Source organism: Schistocerca piceifrons, chromosome 1 (assembly GCF_021461385.2).
Source record: "Schistocerca piceifrons isolate TAMUIC-IGC-003096 chromosome 1, iqSchPice1.1, whole genome shotgun sequence".
NCBI classification, from domain to species: domain Eukaryota; kingdom Metazoa; phylum Arthropoda; class Insecta; order Orthoptera; family Acrididae; genus Schistocerca; species Schistocerca piceifrons.
Window position 1 is genome coordinate 753,010,456 of NC_060138.1, and position 23,601 is coordinate 753,034,056.

Consider the following 23,601-nt stretch of genomic DNA (forward strand, 5'->3'; position numbering starts at 1 on the left):
CCTATGCCGCGCCCCCCCCCCCCCCCCCCCCCCCTTCACTGAACCCTTCTCTCTGCAATTTCCCTTTTCCTCAGTTATACCTCCATCTTCCAATCCACATAATTATGTCATATTTACAGCTGCCATGCCTGCACCAGAGTGAACTCTTCACTGCCACATCATTATCTTGTGCAACTGCAGTCTCTCTGTTTTGTGTGTGAAAAGGGGAGGAAGAGGTGGGGAAGGGGCACTCTCTCGTCTGAAAGCTCAGCAAAATTGTATCTTTTTTATATTCCTATCAATGACTCAATGCTTTGACTATACAGTGAGTTGTTACCCTTGCAATTATTTATTATCCAATATGACCTTCACTATAAGCATCCATATTGCTAATGCACGTTTTCTAGTATCATCTCATCACCTTTGATTAGACTGTATTTTCTTATAGCTTGGAAGAAAGCATTCCCAGTCTTTATTACATCTTACACTCCAACCTCTTCCCTAATACACTTGTGTTTCCTTCCCTTCCTAGTAATACCCAATGAGCATTCCTCCACTGCTCTTAGGGCGACCCTTTGTTTTTGAACCACTTGCGCATTAGAAGTCCATATCCCACTGCCAGTGTCATTGTCATTGTCATTCTGGAAATGACTACCATACAAAGGTTTCCTCAGAAAAAAGAAAGAGTAAGAAGTGTCTGGGTATCACAACAGAAGAAAAGTGGAGCAAGGTAAAACTTGATAGCCCAAAAAAGCAGAATATGTACCCGTGTTCTGTGCAGAATGAGCTGGGGCACTGCTGCGGAGCACAAACACCTGGGACAGTTTCCCCATAACCTCATCAGAGATTTTCGTAGTATGTGGCGGTGACACTTTGCTCCTACTGGGCGTAATCTGTTAGCACCACACCATGGCAGCCCACAAAGCACTCAACATCTCCTTGCCTGCCCAGGGTTGGGTCTTAGCCTTTTACAGTAGTGGTGCATTTGCGTATTTCCACTTTGTTTAAGGGTAATGGTGATTCACCCCACATTTATCCCTGGTGATTAGGTGGCCAATGAAGTCTTTTGGACTGACCTGAAACAGCTGAGATATTTCCACTGCTGCCCTGATTTGGTGGGATTTTTGAATGGGTATGAGCAGTTGCAGAACCCAGAGGATGGCAACATTTGTCATGTTCTAAATGTCATGCAAGATGTTTAAAACTGATCCATGACTGACTTTCACTCATTCCACTATCCCTTTGATTGTGATATGCTGTTCTTTGAGCACAAGGGCCACCACTTCTCTTGCAATTCCCAGTGCTTAACAGAGATATGGACTGTAACTTAGTGTTTCATTATTCAGACGTGTTTAATCTTATTAGAAGCATCAGTGCCACCTAATAGCGGTGTTATGATGGTGCATTGTTGGTGTTCAACCAGTTCAGTATGGATGTTGCAATGTTGTTCTCCGTCAAAAGCAGAAAACGAATTGCAGCACAATACTTCAGTTTATGAATGGGCTACACCATTTTGTTTGGCTTATATGAGGGCATGATATGGTACTGTGGTATGGGGATTTCAATGTGTTCATGTTGTGACATGAACCTGCAAACAAGCAAGAAACTATTTTTTGAGGTAATAATTACAACTTATGACTGTCCCCTTGTATAATTTTCTTTTCAGTATATTGTGATATATTATTTAGTCATCTTATTACTGATTTTAACATCTATTTTCATGCCATACAGTATCAGCTGTAAAATGAAGGTTGTTTAGATAAATTCCGTTAAATCCATATTCCTTCTTCATTTAATATATGAAAACTACTTCTAGGACTGCTGAGACTAGTTTTAGTGGTAAAGTATTTCTTTTACTGATTCCTCATTCTCACTATCTTGATGGATTCTAATGGAAGCTATAACACTGGCAAGTACAATCTTCAGTATATTAGTTTCAGTTGAACCAGTACCTTGCTTTTCAAGGGCTGTCAGCAAGATTTTATTGCAACTGAGTCAAAAAATTTCTTTAACCCTTGAGCAGGTGCACCATTTAGTGAGCGGATGGACAGTTTGCTCTTAGTTTATTGAAACAATAATAAAATCAATGAACATTATATGAGCTAAATCACTGTTTAATTCAACAATAATAAAATGAACCTTTCATTGTACCACACTGTTGCCACATACAAGTGTTACCCCACAGTAATGACCATCAGATCTCTGCCAACCACTTATTTGATTACTAATTATCTCATAGATAACTGCTTCATTGAGAGATTGTGCTGCTAGCTCGGAATCTGGATCATTTTCTTGTGCAGATTGTAAACTTTTATCACCTACCTTGCCTTTTTATCTTATATTACTGCTGCTCACTTGGACATATAACAACACAATTTATTACTGTGTTAGCTGAAGCAATAATGAAGGAATAGTATGGGCTCGCAATTGTAAAACAACAATGGAACGGTACAAAAAACGTTATTTGTGAGTGATGCACCTCATACAGAGGTGTGCCTGCTTGAAGGTTAAATCTGTGAACCCCAAATAAAATGCTAATTCAAACTCATTGTCCAATTATATAATTTTATTAGTGACCTGCAAATAGTCCATTGCCCATTTCTGAAATCTGCTCATTTCTTTGCTTCATTAAAAAGTAATCTCTGCTGTGTCTGGCTGATGATAATCTTAGTGATTACCAGCCACATTATAAACAGGTCATTGATACATTTGTAGTTTTTATTTTGTTTTACCTGTTTATTTCCTTGTAAAAGAGATGTATTTCAGCTTTGGAAAATTATCTTCTATCAATAACAATCTGTTTATAATTTTGCAAAATTTTGTTTAACTTGTCCTACAGATCCATATAATTTTTACTGAAATAACATCTTCAAGAACCTTCATTTTCTTCATAACTCTAATGATTTTGAGCATCTCATCTGGCGTTACTTTGAGCATCTGGTATTACTTTGAGAGTTTTATTATTAACTGTATGTGTTTTTGTTTCTTCTCTTGAACTGCACAAAAATTTTAAGAAGCAGTGGACTGTATGTACAATTACCCCTCTATTATTAGTTACTGTGACATATACCGTCTTTACTGAGAAACTTTGGTGTCTAATATAAGTTTCTGTTGTGTAAGTTTCTTAGTCACTTTGTACTTTTTATCTGTGGGTTTGCTTCTTGTGCAGATATGATTAACAGGGAAACACTGTACATTGAAATCCATGTTGGAACACACAGTCTACTGCTGTTTTATATCTATGGGAGACTACTTTAAGTTTATAAGTTCATCTGCAGATGCAGATACTTTTAGTGGTGTCTACTGCACTTCAGCATGTGACAGTCATTTTATACCAAATATAAATGTGGCAGTCTCTTCTGTACACAGAATGGTTACCACATCAGTTTACACAATGTAATGGAAGTTATATAACATAGCGTTCCACTTTCATTTGCCCTTTCACTGCGTTCACTATGCATAACCTTATTGTTACATGTCAGAGTCGTATGGTCAAAGTGTTGACTTTCATAGGGGGTAAGGGGGGGGGGGGGAGAAGAAAGAAGATTAGCAATTTATACTTTGACATTTCGTCAAGGATATTGTGCCCCAATGCTAGCAGAACTAGTGAACTGAAACTCATTGGAAACACTGTGCTTCTTTCCACCCAACAATTAACACAATATATGTTTTGGACTTGTATGACTTCTTCATTGTGCCATTCTTCTTTCAGTTTTCTAACATCAACAAAGTTACCTTAGAGTAGATGGGCTGTTATGTCTTTTGGCCTGAAGAATAGATCTAGATGAAGTTGTGGGCAATGGATCCTCCAAGAGAGAGTTGTGAGGATGACAAGAGAGGGTACAGAGGGCTTACATATGGTTCAGAGAAGGTGAATAGTAGATGCAATGATACTGGGATCCCAATTAAAGTGTGTTTTTATGGAGGTCATGTGCTTTTATCCGAGAAGAGAAAACTGTGGTTTGGATAGTCTTTGAGGTTACATACAAGGACAGCATAGTTAAGCATTATTTGAGGCCATCAAATCTGCACAGTAGTATCTCACGTCAGTCAGGAAGCTATCTACAGGACTCTTCTGAAAGGTGTCAGTCGCGAGTTCAGGGTGTGTATACACGGATGAGGAAAAAAACTCCCTGATTTTTCCCAGATTTCCTGGTTAAAAATACACTTTTTCTGTATCAAGTGACCTCATACTTTCACTCGAACTGTAGAACTTATCAATCCTTCGAATGACTATGGCTTTATACACCGGCGTAGAATTTCCTATGACTTTAGAAAATGAAACTCTGTTGAAAAAAACAAGTTTTGAAAAGATCTTTGACATGCAGCAACATGTATGCTGTGTATTTTTGTATTACGAACTATAAATTCGAATTCCACCAAACATTGCATGTTACTTTCCAAAGAATTGATATTGAGATTGCTATGCACTTTTGTAAGCCAGTCACAGCTCATGTCACGTGATCACGCCAGCCGATGACAGCGTATTTTCAGAGAATAGGACACGTGATGTAGTCAGCCAATAGCAACATCACTGTTAAGTAGTGGGAACACACAAATAAGAAAAGTTTATGGTTTAAATTAATATACATTGTGTTGCTACAAGAAAATCAAAGCTAACATATATATAATATTGGTCTCTAGGATTAATAAGCTGCAAGAGAAGCTAAGCTTTTACATATAATGTTGATCTTTTTTACGCGTGTTACATTTTAAGATACATCACACAAATGTGCCAGTGAAATTTTCAATTTGATTTTTAAATGAGTCGAACACTGCGATTTAAGAAATTCATTGCATATTCTCGCACATAGTTCATCTTGTGTAAAAGGAAATTTACTTTGAAAGTACTACTTTTCAAACGACTATTTGCAATAGTTTCCCGCAACCTGTTAGAAATAGGTTCGTTTCAGCAGTTGCCAGAGTGCACCAGATAACAGGTGGCACAATGCTTGTGCAGCTACGATGACGTAGGAAGCAAGTATGTTTGTACATGAAAAACATTAAGAGCTCTTACATTACGTCATAGAAGAAAGAAGACATTAGAGGATACTCCAAGAGCATCCAAATTTTGTGAACCATACTAAAATGCATAATTCAGCTTTAAGTGCACATTCATATGTCCTGATACCCAATGAAGTAGTCCTCGACCTGATATTAACCTTTTCAGTGTGATTTTCAGAAGGCAAATTTTCTTGGACTGTATTATCTCATGTTTGGTTCTTTATTATGGCATAGTGGCATATGTGCTAGAAGATGAAAACGTGCACTTCAAAGGCAGCGAACAGCTGAAACTAGCCAATAGTCTAGAATTAAACACTTCATTTCAAATAAATTGACTGACTCTGCGGAAAAGATTAATAAAATTCAAATTTATTTAGCAAACCGACAAAAATAACTTCCTTGTTCTCCAAGGCGATTAATGCTCGACTGTAAGAAAGGTGGAAATTTTAGTTCACTTGATAGCTCCCAGCCACAGAAATCCATCGCACCCCCCTCCTCCTCTTCTTCTTCCTCCTCCTTCTTCTTCTTCTTCTTCTTCTTTTTGAATTATTTGATGTGAGAGCAGTAAACAAAGAGGAAACAGCAAAATCACTAAGTGTTTCAGGTAGGATGACAATTTTTTTAAAAAATCGTCTTTTCATAAATATGTTCATTTTGTAGTGCACATCTTTCTGAAGAGTCTCATACATAAAACATATATGTTCAAGGAAATGTAAGACCTGTTATTAGGTCTTAAAGTGTGCGAAAGTGCAGTGCCACAGCTCTTCAAACAGCATTATTCTATTGCACGTCACTGTATTTCGCTCTGTGGAATTCAAATGTGTATATTTTGAAATGGATGCAAACAAACTATATTTAGGACAAATTAAAATGTCCTGTGGTGTCTCTCCTGCTCCCAGTCAGCTGGTGTGACATCCTGGCACTTTTTTTTAAAATGCGCGCGCGCGCGCGCGCCCACACACACACACACACACACACACACACACACACACACACACACACACACACACACACTACTGGATGGATTATTTGTAACCGGGAGATCATGAACTATTCAGAATAACTTGCTGTTTTGTGTGACATAATATTAAATACAGGATATATAAAACCAGTAAAGACAAGAGGCAAGCTAGACAGTACACATTCCTTAAATCCTTATGTCTTAGCATTTTTTTCCCTCTCTAATCTTGCTACAGCTTTACAGGGCATGCTTTCCTTTCTGCGAAAGGGTCTATTAGCTTACCAAAGTTCGTCAAACTTTCGCTACATGAAAAACTGAAACGTTGTTGTCAAATACTGAAAAAGCTGTCAATACAAATAAAACCAAAGACTGGCGTGATTTCTCAATCTGATTACATCTCTTTTGTCACTGTCTGCTAGATAAAATGAAATAGGCCTTTCTTATATTGCAGCAATTGTAACAAAACACCACATAAGTGAGACTGGGCACAAATGGTCATTTTTATAACATGACAGAATATAATTCAGGAAGTACCAATATCAAATGCCTATTAGGCCTACTGCAATCAAAAAGCTTTATGTTAGGAAATAGTTTATGCATATGCTCCAGTTTCTCAAGCATGAGATCCAAAAGTAGTAGTAAAAATTTTTTATATAAATTTGGAATCGTCATATTCTTCTATAATTTGTGTGCTGTCCCTGTTTCTTCTCCTTCCTCATTCTAATAATCAATCTTGTTATCACTGATTCAATAACTATTCAAGCCAGTGACAAAACTTATTCTCCAATTAACTACACTAACCCTGTCTCAATCACTAGTTTAGTTATCCCACATTTATTCTCTGGCTAAGCGTTGTTATGTGTTCGTACAACGTGGTTTCGACACTGTTCCCAGAATAGAACTTGAGCAGCTGCTAGCCGGTGACTGTACAACTGGCCCTTACTACTGTACTGATCTGGCCAAAAATTTTCCGTCAAAATTTCTTTTGCTTGGATACACCGAGAAGATAATACATAATCTTTCTTACCTGTTATTCCTGTTAGTCATTTATTTCCACTCTGGTAGTCTGAATCTATTGATTTCGCTAGTAATTATAACAACACCGATCATTCGCAAACCCAGTCAACCACATAAACAAACAGCAATTGGCATTCCCCCATTTGTTTTTATTCCGCTCAGCTCTTATACCCCGTTCCCTTTTGTCTGGAGGAAAGTTTGTTTCTAGATGCAACAGGGACTTCCCTGGCAGAGATTTCACATCCACTATGCACACATTCAAAAATCAACTTAGAATGTGTTCAAAAACCAAGAGGAATGCACTTCAAAATCTTATGAATAATTGATAGATCAACGTGCACTGGATGCTAGATGCTGTGTGAAACAAGGTTTCCTTTATAAAGAACATGAATTTGGCACCCCCTGAAATTGCCGCCCAGGGCAGATACCTCAGTCCCCCATCCTGGCCCATGGATCCAGGCCTGCTACGCATGCATAAATCGGGCAGCTTGGGCGCGCCAATAAAATTTTTGCGGGTAGCGTCTGGCTGCTTGCTGCTACTGCTTATACAGCTAACAGCCACACTTCTGTGGCCAGAAGCGGGAGAAGGTATTACTCACACATGACTCAACTGCACATGCACAACAGCCCTCAACTGCTCAAACGAAACTAATGTAAACAGTTGTGACATCACGCTCATTGGAGGCAATGTGTTGTTATGAAGCATTGCATAGTCTTCCTAAAGCCATTGACACATTTTGCTGTTGGCAGACGCTTCTATGAGCAGTGTGTTTTTTTGTTGTATATTGCAAATTTCCTTTGCAACTCACTTTCTATTTTCGTTTCTTTCTCTCGTTCAGGTTTTACTCTGCAGTATTATTCTGCAGTAGTGGGATACAGAGTATCAGTCCTCACCAGTCGAAATTACAAAAATTTAACTGAAAACTAAAACAATGAACAAGTCCCAGAATTCTAAAAAATTCCCGGGTTTTTCCTGGATCTCCCAGTTGTCTTGGGACATATACACATTGGAGTTTGACCCCACAGTGATGAACTGGACATTAAAGGCACTGCACCAATGGGGTTGCTGATGCATTTGTGAGGCTTCTGTATTCCAACCAGGACAATATGAGAGCTTTACCAAGTCACAAAAATGTGGAGCAATGTTGCTGACACTTCAGTTACAGATGGCATGTATGAGACAGTCCTGCTAGTTTAGTATCAAACACTAATCCTAGAGAGTGGTTATGTTTCTGCTACCGTAACTAGCTCATTATGCAAATAAAGGTCCAGGAGTGGATGAGCAGTCCGATAATGTAAGTAGTGCAATATTGAGCTTTCCTATGGCAACCTGTAGTTGGTATTCTTTATTACTTATGTTTGAAGAACTGTAATAAATGCAGAAGTCATTAACATACAGGGGAAGCGAGACTGTATGGTAAAGCAAAGGAAGCCCACTTCCCATATCTTTCGCAATCGTGGTTGCAGCTGGCACTGCAAGGATGTCAGAAAATAAAGTAGAAGCTTGGATACAACAGTGAAGCAAATAAATGTTCTATTTTTCGTGGCTACTAACAATCAAGATACACACAATGTTAAGTGTTGTGACTTGGCAAGACAGCCAAGCCACTAGGAGAGGAAGCCGAAAGGCACGCGTTTAAGCTCACGCAGGCTGGCGTGAGGTCTGGAACAGGTAAAGTAATTATACTAGCAAAAGAAGGTACGTAGCTTCTGAAATACTTAACTTTAATCCATAATTGGTGAACATCGGTCTGACGGTACATGCATCACAAGATAAATAGCAAATGATAATGGCGCCTTGCTAGGTCGTAGCAAATGACGTAGCTGAAGGCTATGCTAACTATTGTCTCGGCAAATGAGAGCGTAATTTGTCAGTGAATCATCGCTAGCAAAGTCGGCTGTACAACTGGGGCGAGTGCTAGGAAGTGTGTCTAGATCTGCCATGTGGCGGCGCTCAGTCTACAATCACCGACAGTGGCGACACGCAGGTCCAACGTATACTAAAGGACCGCGGCCGATTTAAAGGCTACCACCTAGCAAGTGTGGTGTCTGGCGGTGACACCACATTAAGGATACCTTAACTAAGGCAATCATTTGCTCACAATACTATATTAAAATAAAGGTCATCAGATTTACAGCCCACATGGTGATAATAGAGGAACTGGTTTGATGTATCAGCTACTTTTTGGGTTATATTCCTTTTTTCTAGTGTATCTGTCATTTTTGCAGTTTGCTTGCTCATTTTCGTCACCTGTCTTGTGTTGTGTGGTTTGTCGTTAGTTTGCATGTTCATCTGTGTATCTGATCTTATGAGAACACAGCAAGTGCCATAACCCAGTTTATCAGAATCTTCACACAACGGAAGAGGGGTCAAAATGAGCGAATCCATGTCTCAGGTTATCCATAGTTACTCGACCAGTTCTGAGAAAATGACAGTCAAAGTTTCCAATGTACTTTAGGTGCCTTTTAGCATGTGACAATTTCTACCAAGGCGGTGGCACTGCACAATATTTTGAAATTCTCATATTAATTATTCTATACATTCTTATATTTTATTCCTATATTAATTTTTATATTTTACTCTTCAGTAAGATGTGGTCCATTCCCTTGGATGATACAAATCATAGAAACATCCAAAACACATGAATTCCTAATACCATGAACATCAGGTGAAGGCAGGTCTGTCACACTCATGCTGTTAACATGTGTAAACATTTCACACGTTGGCAATAATTTTGAGGCGAATTGCATGTAACAGACCATTTTTTTCTGAGAATTTGATTGTTCAACTGGTTATGAATCAATGGATAGATTTTTATTGCGCTGCATTTAGTTGCAATGTCCCTTTGCTGTGCAATGAACGTAGTTTTCAGATGAAATGTTTTATTTGCTGGTAAAAGCATATGTAATATGTGTCACAGTGTCCACAAAGCAGCAGGCACTTTGGAGGAATCATTTTCTATGAACATGGTGGTACTCTGCCTTCATCCATGAATCAATATGAAGGATGATGGTTCAATTTTTAACATATGGTTGCATAACTTTGTCCAAGAACTAAGTGAATGTTTCTTTCGTCAGTGTCCCGGATTTTGTGATGGTTGTGTATACGTTCGGATGTTGTTTCATTAGTTTGTTAACCTCTTGTTGCAATCGAGAACCAAAGTTTTTGCTAAGTTCTTGAAGACAGATGAAGACTGTTGGCAGTTTTCCGAAAAGAGGTACACCGTATTGGGCGATGTATGAATGTGTCAAGTTATTTAATTGGTTGACAGCAAGTTCTATGACTTTTTCATCTTGGTGTGACAAAATTCGTTTACTGTTGTTGCAATATTCACATTCAGTTTTATCTGTTTTGATCACAAAATTAGGGCTGAAGTGCAGAATTATAGCAGACATATGATATTGAAACACCTCTGTGGTTTGGAATAATTCTTCGAACATACTTTTTTCCCCTGTGTTGACTTATTTGGTGACATGTCACTACTAAATCCTATTCTTTGCCTTTAAGGTATCACACCACATTTGTGAAGCTTTAGTAAAAAAATCTTTGGATTGCAATGAAGCTGTTACCGCCATCGCCTGCTGCTGCAACATGATGTCTGATCTTTCTGTGTTCTTCAAAAGGTTTGTAGATTTGCAAAAGGATTATTTTATATTTTTTGTTGTTTGTTCTTTCACTTTGTTCTTCCATTGTTATAGCTGTTTACTATTTTGTGGTTTGTATGTGCTTTTTGACTTTATCATATTCAATGTGTATTTTGGATGAAGTTTGTTAAGCCTTATTGCCTTTAATTGTAATCAAAAATGAAATAACATTCTTCTGTCTCATGGACTTCCTGCACAAAATTTAACATTACAGGAAAGTAATATGGGTACATTTATTAAAAAAATAATTCTAATGGAAATGGGTCAATTTCTGGTTCATCTTCACTTCTTTATGGTGACCTGGAAGACTTTTGTTTGACAAATGCATGCGAGTATGCCCTTCACCTGCTTCATCTAAAGTTTCCTCTGCAGTTTCTTCAGCAAACACCCTGCAGCTGATATGATTGATCATTTTTTTCTCCCATTTCTTTACCCAAGAGTTTTGACTGGTTGGATTTTATTGTTTGTGTTTCATTAATTTTATCCAATTTCTCAAATGTTTTTGTTGTTGTTGTTGTTGTGGTCTTCAGTCCTGAGACTGGTTTGATGCAGCTCTCCATGCTACTTTATCCTGTGCAAGCTGCTTCATCTCCCAGTACCTACTGCAACCTACATCCTTCTGAATCTGCTTAGTGTATTCATCTCTTGGTCTCTCTCTACGATTTTTACCCTCCACGCTGCCCTCCAATGCTAAATTTGTGATCCCTTGATGCCTCAGAACATGTCCTACCAACCAAACCCTTCTAGTCAAGTTGTGCACAAATTTCTCTTCTCCCCAATTCTATTCAATACCTCCTCATTAGTTACGTGATCTACCCACCTAATCCTCAGCATTCTCCTGTAGCACCACATTTCAAAGGCTTCTATTCTCTTCTTGTCTAAACTATTTATCGTCCATGTTTCACTTCCATACATGGCTACACTCCATACAAATACTTTCAGAAACGACTTCCTGACACTTAAATCAATACTCGATGTTAACACATTTCTCTTCTTCAGAAACCCTTTCCCTGCCATTGCCAGTCTACATTTTATATCCTCTCTACTTCGACCATCATCAGTTATTTTGCTCCCCAAATAGCAACTCCTTTACTACTTTAAGTGTCTCATTTCCTAATCTAATTCCCTCAGCATCACCCGACTTAATTCGACTACATTCCATTATCCTCATTTTGCTTTTGTTGATGTTCACCTTATACCCCCCTTTCAAGACACTGTCCATCCCGTTCAACTGCTCTTCCAAATCCTTTGCTGTCTCTGACAGAATTACAATGTCATCGGCGAACCTCAAAGTTTTTATTTCCTCTCCATGGATTTTAATACCTACTCCGAACTTTTCTTTTGTTTGTATAAGAATATACAGCCTACAGTTGCAGGTTAACTTTATCGTTTACCTGGGTTTCAACGTTAGTTATAACGTCTTCTTCAGAGCATAAAATATTATTTAAATGTTTGCCTAAAACAGGCCATGCCCTAAGCCAACTTTATACAACTTGATGCATAACCATAAGGTTTTGTCACTACTATCAAACACTCTTGTTTAATAGAAGTGACAAAGCATGTAAACCCCTGCATGTCTTTGACAGAGGAACTGTAACAGGTCAGGTGTATCGGGACATCATTTTGCACCAGTATGTCCGCCTTTTTAGAGGTGCAGTGGGTCCCACCTTCCTCCTGACGGATGATAACACATGGCTCCACCGAGTTGCCATCGTGGAGGAGTTCCTTGAAACAGAAGATATCAGGTGAATGGAGTGGCACCATTGAGCACATCTGGGATGCTCTCGGTTGACGTATCGCCGCACGTCTTCAAACCCTAGGACACTTCAGGAGCTCCGACAGGCACTGGTGCAAGAATGGGAGGCTATACCTCAGCAACTGCTCGACTACCTGATCCAGAGTATGCCAACACGTTGCGCGGCCTGTGTAAGTGTGCATGGTGATCATACCCCATATTGATGTCGGGGTACATGCGCTGGAAACAGTGGCGTTTTGTAGCACATGTATTTCGCGATGGTTTTCTCAACTTATTACCAATACTGTGGACTTACAGATCTGTGTCGTGTGTGTTCCCTATGTATCTATGCTATCAGCACCAGTTTTGTGCAGTGCCACGTTGTGTGGCACCATATTCTGCAATTATCCTTAATTTATGAGCACGAGTGTATTTCTAACAGGTCGCGGGAAAATACTGCGAATGGTGCTTTGAAAAGCATTAGTTTCAAAGTACATGCCCTTTTACGCAAGATGAATTATGTTACATGTGAGAACGCGTGATGAATTTCTTAAATCCCAGAGTGTTTGGCTCTCATTTAAAACTTAACACATTGAGGACTAGCCACTTAGAAGAATTTGAGCCCAGAAGACCAGACATTAATGTCATTATTTAAAATTTTGCTGGCACATTTGTGGGGTGTGTCTTAAAGTGCAACACACGCAAAAAATACCAATAGTAAATGTGAAAGCTTAACTTTTCTTGCAGCTGCACTATGGTGCATTAATTTAAACCATTAATTCTTCCTATTTGTGTGTTCACACTACTTGACAGTGATGTTGCTATTAGCCGACTATGTCACGTGGCCTATGCTCTGAATATCTGCTGTCATTGGCTGGCGAGATCATGTGACACCAGCTATGATTGGCTTACAAAAGCATATTTACATCTCTGTTTCAATGCTTCTGAAACTAATGAGCTGTTTCGAATCTATACTTTTGTAATATGAATACGAAAATACGCAGCATATCGTAATATGAAAATATGCAGCGTAAATGTTGCTGCACATCACAGATCTTTCCAAAAGTTATTTATTTTTTATTTTTTTTGCCAAGTTTTTTCATTCTCGAAGTTCTACACTGGTGTATAAAACCTTCACCATTCAAAGGATTGATATTTTTACAGCTCCGAGGGACTTACTTATTATAGAAAAAGTGTGTTTTTCTCATTGGATGAAATGTATTTTAATGTGTGGGAAACGTGTGTTTTTTTGACTGGGGAAAATCTGGGATTTCTTTTTTCCTTGTCTGCCTATACACCCTGCAGCAAATCTATTCAAGTCTAATAGACTAGTGTAATAATAGACTACATAGCTCAATGGCAGCTGGTTAAACAAAATTATCTAGGGAATCACAATTGGGTGCCCACCAGGTTCAACCTGTGGCCTCATCTTTCGGAGTCTTTCCATCGAGCACCTCCTAACAGAGATGGTTGGGTATACATACACTGACGGTGTTGTTGCATACATTGATCTGTTGGTTGCCGTGTCAGCCAACTCGACAAGAGAACTAAACACCAAAGGCTTTGGCACTCTACACAGGGTGGGGATGTGGTGCTTGAAAAACAAGCTCTCTATAGCCCAGAACTAGCCAGCCTACATATTACTAAGAGGAGGACTACAGAGACTGGGTCATAAAACTGCACAAAGTAAATAGTCACAGAAAACATGGGGTCAGTGGAAGAGTCTGATTCCACCGGCCTGCTTTGACATGTGCGTTATGTAAGGGTGTTGCAGTTTGCGGCATCATTACAGCGCGGAGTTTATGAGTTGGTTGTGTTTGTAGATGTCATCTTGTTGTGTCTGATGGTGCCTCCTGGTGGTGTGTATGTGTATGTACTGAGTGTAATGTGTTGTATTGGATTCATTTCAGTCTTGGTGTTGGATGTGTGAAGTCGTTGGCAGTGTTTGTAGTTTGGGACGTAAGGTTTGGAAGCTTTTTCAGTGAGTTATAAGTTAATTTTTTGGTTTATGTGTTTGGCGGTTTTGTTAGATGTTATTGATTTGCTGTTTGTTGTGTGGTAAGACATTTAATTTATTGTGTGGCTTCTGCTGTTAGGCATGGATATGATGATGAAATATAACAGTGCTATGTTGCAGTCGAAGATGGGGGAGGACATGTTGTCCATTATTAAACTCATCCAGTTATTTGGACCGATCACTGAGTATTTGTCGCGAGAACATGAGGCTGACCAGAGTTCTGTCACCTCAGACCAGGGACGGGAACATGTGCCAGTGTTCACGTGTGTGTGTGTGTGTGTGTGTGTGTGTGTGTGTGTGTGTGTGTGTGTGTGTGTGTGTGTGTGTGTGTGTGTGTGTGGGGTGGGGGGGGGGGGGGTGAGCGCCAGAATTTGTTGGTGGTAAGTAATTGTTCTTTTGATTCAATTCTTTTCGAGTTGTGATGTTTTGTGTATTGAATGTGTTTTAATTTATATAGGGATGTGTATTTTTAGATTATTGAGGTTTTGTGGTTTTGGTTTTATTTTTCGTAGTTGTAGGTGTTGGTTTTTTGGTATCAATAGTTGTGGTTGACCTATATAGGTTAAGGAAAATGCCAGATCCCAATTTTCGTAATTCTAGTTATAGGTATTGGTGTTTTGGTACCATCAGCTGTGATCGACCTATAGAGATGAAGGGAATTGTCCTATTCCAATTTTTGTAGTTTTAGTTGTAGGTGTTAGTGGTTTAGTATCGTCAGCTGTGGTTGACCTACATAGGTCAAGGGAAGTGTCAGATTACTTTAGATTTTTGTTGGTGTAAAGGAATGTTGTTAATTTACTTTCGTCATTTTGTGTGTTTTGGGATTTCCCGCGTTTTCCCATTAGTCTGATTGTAGTTTTGGAGGGAGATGTTATTGTCTTATTTATATGTATTTTCATGTTTGTTGCCATGTGTATGTAGTGACATCATAGGCACCATATTGGAGACGTGTAGAATAGCCATTTCCGCCATATTGATGACATCATGGGTCAAAGCAGATGGGTGGAATCAGACACTTCTGTAATCCCAAAACATGTAACCAGATACTTACGGGTACAGGTTGACGATTGATGTTTAAAATATTGTTTGCATCACCATATTCACTTACAGACTTCCACTACAAGCTGAACGAATGTGAATGAACCACAGGGCTTAATGAGAATCAATAATTTGTTTCATTGCGATCACATAGACACACAATGAACAGAACTATTGTTAGGCAAGGTCAAAGAGGTGTTCTGCTGAGATCAGGGAACTTTCAGTATCATATTTACTTTTATCTTTATTAATATGCGATCACCAAGGTAACTAAATGAACCTTTACTTTTTCCTCATTAAAAGTTAAATGAAAGACATTTATATTGTATTCCAGTATGTACTTATGGATCTTAATAAATAAATGAAAACCTAAAACTTAGCATGCAGCTGTCATAATATTATGGCAGTTGCAGGAAGTGGAAATGTGCAGCAGACATAATATTACATTACACCAGTCGTAATATTACGTTACACCAGTTGTGATGATTTTCTGGGGAGTCAGATGTATATTTACAGCTTCCGCAAATGTCTGTAGGATCTACAGGCTATACAGTTTCTGTTAGATAGTAGAAGCAGTATCACTGAAAAATTCATCATTTTTGAAACCTTTGTTATGCTTCTTGTTTTGTAAGCGTTAACTGACATTCAAATTCTCTCTGTTTCCTGTGCTTCTGTTTTTGAGTTCAGAATGGGCAGTGAAGAAAAGAAATATCTATTTAGGGCACCATGGTGCAGTTATAAGGAGTTGTAGCCTACAGATGTTACTCTAGATGTCTCCTGACTTGGGAGCTGTTTGTCAAGTCCACATATGTACATAGCGTGCAGTGTAGATTTGCATTCTCAGGCAATCCCAATTCCTCACCGGGACACACTGTTTGCTGCAGAGGTGCATCTGATGGTGATGTATTGAGTAAGGACCATGTGCTGATACAAAGTTCATCATGCCTTGACTGGGTGTGCAAGGTGCTTTTTCAATGGCTCCCCGATGTTGAGTAACAAGAAGTTAAACTCTGTGGCCACTAACACTGTTCACACACACACACACACACACACACACACACACACACACACACAGTCACTCAACACTGTTTCAGTTGATGCTAGTCTCTTAGCTCTTGCTCCATAGTTTCCTTATTTTGTCTGGTCTGCCCACGTCCAGACAGTATATTGCAGCTTGCTGAGGCGCTGTTACGTCAGTCCGGTATATTCAGAGCACCCGGCACAGTGCTTCCACCATGTCATAAAGGCTGAGCTCCATTTTACAGTTTTTCCTACAAATTCAGTTGCCTAAGACATGACACAATGTTCCACTTTCACATTGCTAATGCACGCAAAAAATTTATGGAATGCAGGACTTAAAAATCATCCCCAGCCTCTAACTGAAGAGCATCACATTACCACACATAAATCCAATCACCACTGAATGTGTTCCTTGAGATGCTAATCATTTGGCATGACCCTCATTGCACATATAGCTTCCCCAGTCCCATGATATGGCAGGCACTATTCCTAAGGCAGATTATTCCCAGAATTTTATTTAAGATTTTGCCTCTACATATTCAACTCTCAACAGCTTTTCTGCAGGAAATATGCTTTTGGTGTTGTTATATACTTAATTGGTAACTGCTGATTTTCATAATTTTATATTGTTCTCGCCTTTCCTTTACGATACTCACAACAAAAAATGACAGAGAAAAATTAACTGCAAAATGATCTTAATTTTAAGATGGAAGAAAACAGATAAAGAAAAAGCCAACACTGTTGGATTTATCCATTTGGAATAATTTTTCAATGTAGTGAATACTGAAATAGGATGAACAGACTAATGGTGTGTAAGTGTCCAACTAAGGTATCAGGATTAGACCTTTGTAACCTTTCATTGCTACCAAATATTAGGAGGGGGGGAAGTCAAATTTATAAAAATAATAAATGGAATAGCAAAACATACTCTTCTGTTTTCTTTACCTACCATTGTCACGGGCGGTTCAAATAGTTTGTCACCAGGAACATCCATCCATGTCATCTCTATAGCGCCAGGACAACCTGGGGAACATGGAGTTAGTAGGTCATCTGCTATTACATTAGGATCAATAGGTGATGGACCTCGAACTCTTCGAAAATGTGTTGCAGTCTGGACCTTGCGAACTGGCTGCATGAGTGCATCTCGCACTACAATACTAATGTCTGCTCCAGAATATCTGAAAGAAACAAAATGAAAAAGTAATTAATATCTACAAAAAGGTAACACATTTGTAGTGGCATCTCTGCTGACATCCACATGCAATTACATCACAAATCACCTTTCCTTTATTTATTTAAATTGTGCAGCTTGTGCCAGACAACAAATCTAACAGTTTTTTGTTGGATCCCTATTAGATACGCGGATTTGAAGTCGCTTATTGTTTCTTTCACCTCTAGCAATCATTTGTTAATGTGTAAAATTCAAAGTTGCACCATGGTTCTGAGTTCATGTTAAACTGTAGGTCTGCCTATAATTAGCTGGCTAAGTCAATTCAAAGGTCGAAGAAAAGCAAAGGCAAACCACCTCCAATAGGATCAAGCATAGTAAAGTGTTGTGGTTTTCAAACCAACCCTTTGCGTTAGCAAGTACTTTCTACTGATGAAAGGTGACATTTGGATTCTCCTGCAACCCTGAAACATGCATAGTATTTGCCTGTTATTGTTTCAATATCTGTGACTGGTTTTCGAACGATGTGACTACCAATTCATTTCTATGGAAACTGGTAGAGCAGGTAACAAATCAGTACACAAAATCAATTTATTCTTTTTTAAATGGTCTAGATACTGATGAGAAATTGGTCAGCACTCAACAAATTCAGCACCCATTTTGCACAAAACTATCTCAATTTTCAGGGAAAATTTAAAATGCCCTTTTGTCTCATACTTACTGTGCTAACTATTTCGTACACTTTTAATCATCAGTCACCTGAGTACTTCACAAATGCAGGGCCTGAGATGATATCCATGTGCATCACCTTCAAAGGAAATATGACAGATTTAAATAAATCCATCCACTTCTAAACTGTTTAAAATTAACCCTTCATCTGCAGAGCAGTGGATTGCCTTAGCAGTCTAAGCACACTATGCCCTCAGTGCCATTGCAGCAGTTCCAGCTCCAAATTCTCCATGATGCAGTCAACTGCTGCACACAGAGGTCTGTGAGGATAAGAGAAATGCTATCTGCATGCACAAGTCACTAATCCACTTCTCTTATCTGCATATGTCAATATTAAAATTCTGTAAACCACTTTAACCTGTTAAGCACTCTAAAATGTGGGTCTGATGCCAGCTTACCATCAGAATTTCAGCCTGCTGAAGTTGGATGTCATAGTTTACATTCCACAGACAAAGAAAGTAAGGGCAATCATGACCATATTTTAATATAACATAGCATGTTATTTCATGAAATTTTCTTGGAACATTTTCGCGACACTGAGAATTCAGATGAAGGGTGGCTGGATGTTGTCACACATTGTACTCAGTCAGATGTTAATTATATGATTTGTTTGTAAAATATACTTGGTTTTTACTTGTAGGGGAGGGGGGGGGGTTAAGGGAATAAACAGCAAGGTTGTTAGTCCCTCATTTATGAGTGAGTTTGTCTAGAGTTAGTGGCGTCATCCAATAATTTAGTCTAACTGTTATAGTATGTACAAGTAATAATATCAAGGCACCAAAATGCCAGAGATGAGGAATGATTTGAAAAGATGTGAAAGTATATAGGTTTCCAGTGTGAAGGTCAGAGTGTAAACAATGGGTCCCCCAGGTCTCATCTGAACCCCTGTCAATCCAGTGCACAGCTGCAACAGGAAGGGAATAAATAATGCCTTCTATCTGGGCAATTCATAACAGTAAATATGAGACAAAACATATTAAACATCATTAAGACCAAGAATAGTAAAATAAGGTCAGCTGGTGGGTACATGCAGTCAAATTCCCGTCATCACTGCTTTCTTGAGGAACTGATAGGAACAGTTGCTGGAAGGTCACTGGGGTGGGGTGACAGCTGTATATCCTTGAAGTAGATTGGTCTCAATTCCTGGTCAGTAGCTAACCAAGGAGAAGGGTGTAGGAATACACAGGGAACCTAAGAAGGTATGTGGGGGTCCTGGAAAAGCATCTCAAAGTGCATTCTCACTTGAGAAAGGCTATCAAGGGGTTGACATCCCTTTTATGAAAAAATTGATGAGTAAGAAAATGTTGTATGGTTACTGTGCAAGAGAGAAAGAGTTGGTACCTCCGGAACCTGCAAGGTAAAATCCCCACTTCAACACGCAGACTCACTATGGGACTAGTCCAAAGTGCCAGTGACTAAGTCTTATTTCACAATACTGTATTGGATCCAGTAATTTCAAAGCCAAAGATGCCACAAACTTCATAACCATAATTTTTTGATATTGCTGTTATTATGGTCTTCAGTCCAGAGACTGGTTTGATGCAGCTCTCCATGCTACTTTATCCTGTGCAAGCCTCTTCATCCCCGAGTAAATACTGCAACCTACATCCTTCCGAATCTGCTTCGTGTATTCATCCCTTGGTCTCCCTCTACAATTTTTACCCTCCACACTTCCCTCCAATACTAAACTGGTGATCCCTTGATGCCTCAGAATGTGTCCTACCAGCCAATCCCTTCTTCTAGTCAAGTTGTGCCACAAACTCCTCTTCTCCCCAATTCTCTTCAGTACCTCCTCATTAGTTACGTGGTCTACCCATCTAATCTTCAGCATTCTTCTGTAGCACCACATTTCGAAAGCTTCTATTCTCTTCTTTTCTGAACTATTTATTGTCCATGTTTCACTTATGTAAATGCTACACTCCGTACAAATAGTTTCAGAAAAGATCTCCTGACAGTTAAACCTATGCACGATGTTAACAAATTTCTCTTCTTCAGAAACAACTTTCTTGCCACTGCCAGTCTACATTTTCTATCCTCTCAATTTTGAGCATCATCTGATATTTTGCTCCCCAAATAGCAAAACTCATAAACTACCTTAAGTGTCTTATTTCCTAATTTAATTCCCTCAGAATTAATTTGACTACATCCCATCAGCCTCATTTTGCTTTTGTTGATTTTCATCCTCCTTTCAAGACACTGTCCATTCCGTTCAACTGCTCTTCCAGGTCCTTACCTGTCTCTGACAGAATCACAATGTCATCAGCAAACCTCAAAGTTTTTATTTCTTCTCCATGGATTTTAATTCCTACTCCAAATTTTTCTTTTGTTTCCTTTACTGCTGCTCAATATATAGACTGAACCATATCGGGGATAGGCTACAACCCTGTCTGACTTCCTTACCAACAACCGCTTCCCTTTCATGCTCCTCAACTCTCCTAACTGCCATCTGGTTTCTGTACAAGTTGTAAATAGGCTTTTGACCCCTTTTGACCCCTGTCAACTTCAAAATTTGAAAGAGAGTATTCCAGTCATCACTGTCAAAAGCTTTCTACAAATGCTAGAAATGTAGGTTTGCCTTTCCTTAATCTATCTTCTAAGATAATTTGTAGGGTCAGTATTGACTCGCGTGTTACAAAATTTCTACAGGATCCGTTAATTTTCACATCTGTCAACACCTGTTTTCTTTGAGATTGGAATTATGATATTCTTCTTGAAGTCTGAGAGTATTTTGCCTGTCTCATACACTTTGCTCACCAGATGGTAGAGTTTTGTCATGGCTGGCTCTCCCAAGGCTATCAGTAGTTCTAACGGAATGTTGTCTACACCTGTGGCCTTGTTCTCGATCAAATTCTTTGCGCAGTATGTTGTCTCCCATTTCATCTTCATCTACGTCCTTTTCTATTTCCATAATACTGCCCTCAAGTACATCACCCTTTTATAGATCCTCTATATACTTCTACCACCTTTTGGCTATCCCTTCTTTGCTTAGAAGTGGCTTTCCATCTGAGCTCTTGATATTCATACAGGTGGTTCTCTCTCTCTCTCTCTCTCTCTCTCTCTCTCTCTCTCTCTCCCCCCCCCCCCCCCCCCCCTCTCCAAAGGTCTCTCTAATTTTCCTAGTGATATATGCCTATACATCCTTACATTTGTCCTCTAGCTATCCCTGCTTATCCATTTTGCACTTCCTGTCGATATCATTTTTGAGAGTTTTGTATTCCTTTTTGCCTGCTTCATTTGCAAAATTTTTATTGTTTCCTCTTTCATCAGTTAAATTCAGTATTTCTTCTGTTAACCAAGGATTTCTACTAGCCCTCTGCTTTTTACCTACTTAATCCTCTGCTGCCTTCACTATTTCATCTCTCAAAGCCACCCATTCTCCTACTGTATTTCTTTCTCCCCAATCTTCTCAATTGTTCACTAATGCTCTCTCTGAAACTTTCTACACCCTCATATCTGGTTCTTTCGGTTTATCCAGATCCCATCTCCTTAAATTCCTACCTTTTTGCAGTTTCTTAAATTGTAATCTACAGTTCATAACCAATAAATTGTGGTCAGAATCAACATCTGCCCCTGGTAATGTCTTACAATTTAAAGCCTGGTTCCTAAATCTCTGTCTTGCCATTATATGATCTATCTGAAACCTTCCAGTGTCTCCAGGCCTCTTCCACGTATACAATCTTTTTTCATGATTCTTAAACCAATTGTTAGCTACGATCAAGTTATGCTCTGTGCAAAATTCTACCAGGCAGCTTCCTTTTTCATTCCTTATCCCCATTCCAAATTCACTTACAACTTTTTCTTCTCTTCCTTTTCCTACATCGAATTCCAGTCCCCCATGACTATTAAATTTTTGTCTCCCCCCCCTCACTATTTGGATAATTTCTTTTACTGCATCATACATTTCCCCAATTTCATCATCATCATCATCATCATCATCATCATCATCTGTAGAGCTAGTTGGCATATAAACTTGCACTACTGCGGTAGTCGTGGGCTTCGTTTCTATCTTGGCTATAATAATGTGTTCACTATGCTGTTGGTAGTAGCTTACCTGTGCTCCTGGTTTTTTAATTCATTATTAAACCTACTCCTGCACTACCCCTATTCGAATTCGCATTTATAACCCTGTATTCACCTGACCGCAGGTCGTCTTCCTCCTGCCACCAAACTTCACTAATTCCCACTACATCTAACTTTAACCTATCCATTTTCCTTTTTAAATGTTCTAAGCTACCTGCCCAATTGAGGAGTCTGACATCCCATGCTTCAATCCGTAGATGCTAGTTTTCTTTCTCCCGATAACGAAGTCCTCCTGAGTAGTCCATGCCCGGAGATCCAAATGGAATATTTTATCCAAGAGGACGCCATCATCTTTTAATCATACAGTAAAGCCACATGCCCTCGGGAAAAATTACAGATGTAGTTTCCCCTTGCTTTCAGCCATTTGCAGTACCAGCACTCTACCCATTCTAAAAAGGTATTTCTGTCTCAGAAACAGGCGGTTCGGGCAATAAGTGATGTAAATTCACGAGTCTCTTGTTGACCCCTGGGTATTTTGACACTGGCTTCTCTCTCTCTCTCTCTCTCTCTCTCTCTCTCTCTCTCTCTCTCTATATATATATATATATATATATATATATATATATATATATATATATATATATATATATATATATATATATATATACCTTACGTCATTTCTTGTTAACAATATTAGCTTATTCCCAAGAATAAGCAGCTTTCACTCAGTTAATACTCGGCGGAAATCAAACCTGCATTAGGATAGGACTTCCTTAACTCTTGTGCTGAAAGGTACACTGCTGCATCCATTTTCAATAAGCTACCACTCGAATTCAAAAACCTTAGCAGTAATCCATGCGCTTTCAAATCAAAACCGAAGAGTTTCCTCATGTGTCACTCCTATTCTGTCGAGGAGTTCCTTGAAAAATTAAGCCGATTCTTGTTGTATTGTTTATTGCGTTCACTTAAACTTATGGACTGACCTTTTTCGGGTTCATAAAAATTTATTTTTATCTGTTATTACTTTTATGTTGTAATTTTATATACTGACACGTTCCATGACCTTAGAGAATTTTCCCCTCAAGTTGCTCCTATGGAACTTGATATGTAAATAAAAAATATACAAGCAAGGCCGTTTTGTTAATGTTACAAGGCCAGGTCAGCCAATCATCCAGACTGTTGTCCCTGCAACTACTGAAAAGTTGCTGCCCTTCTTCAGGAACTACAAATTTGTCTGGCCTCTCAACGGATACCCCTCCATTGTTGTT

General features: G+C 38.9%; 1 protein-coding gene across 2 annotated transcripts in view; it reads right to left on the minus strand.

The window, feature by feature from the left end:
- The window catches only part of LOC124712045 (vacuolar protein sorting-associated protein 4), a 182,201-nt gene that overhangs the window by 15,508 nt on the left and 143,092 nt on the right, over positions 1-23,601 (minus strand). For both annotated transcript variants that reach the window (XM_047242346.1, XM_047242337.1), the window contains exon 8: positions 17,366-17,594. In XM_047242346.1, the coding sequence (XP_047098302.1) occupies positions 17,366-17,594 (229 nt within the window). The remainder of the gene's footprint in view (positions 1-17,365; positions 17,595-23,601) is intronic.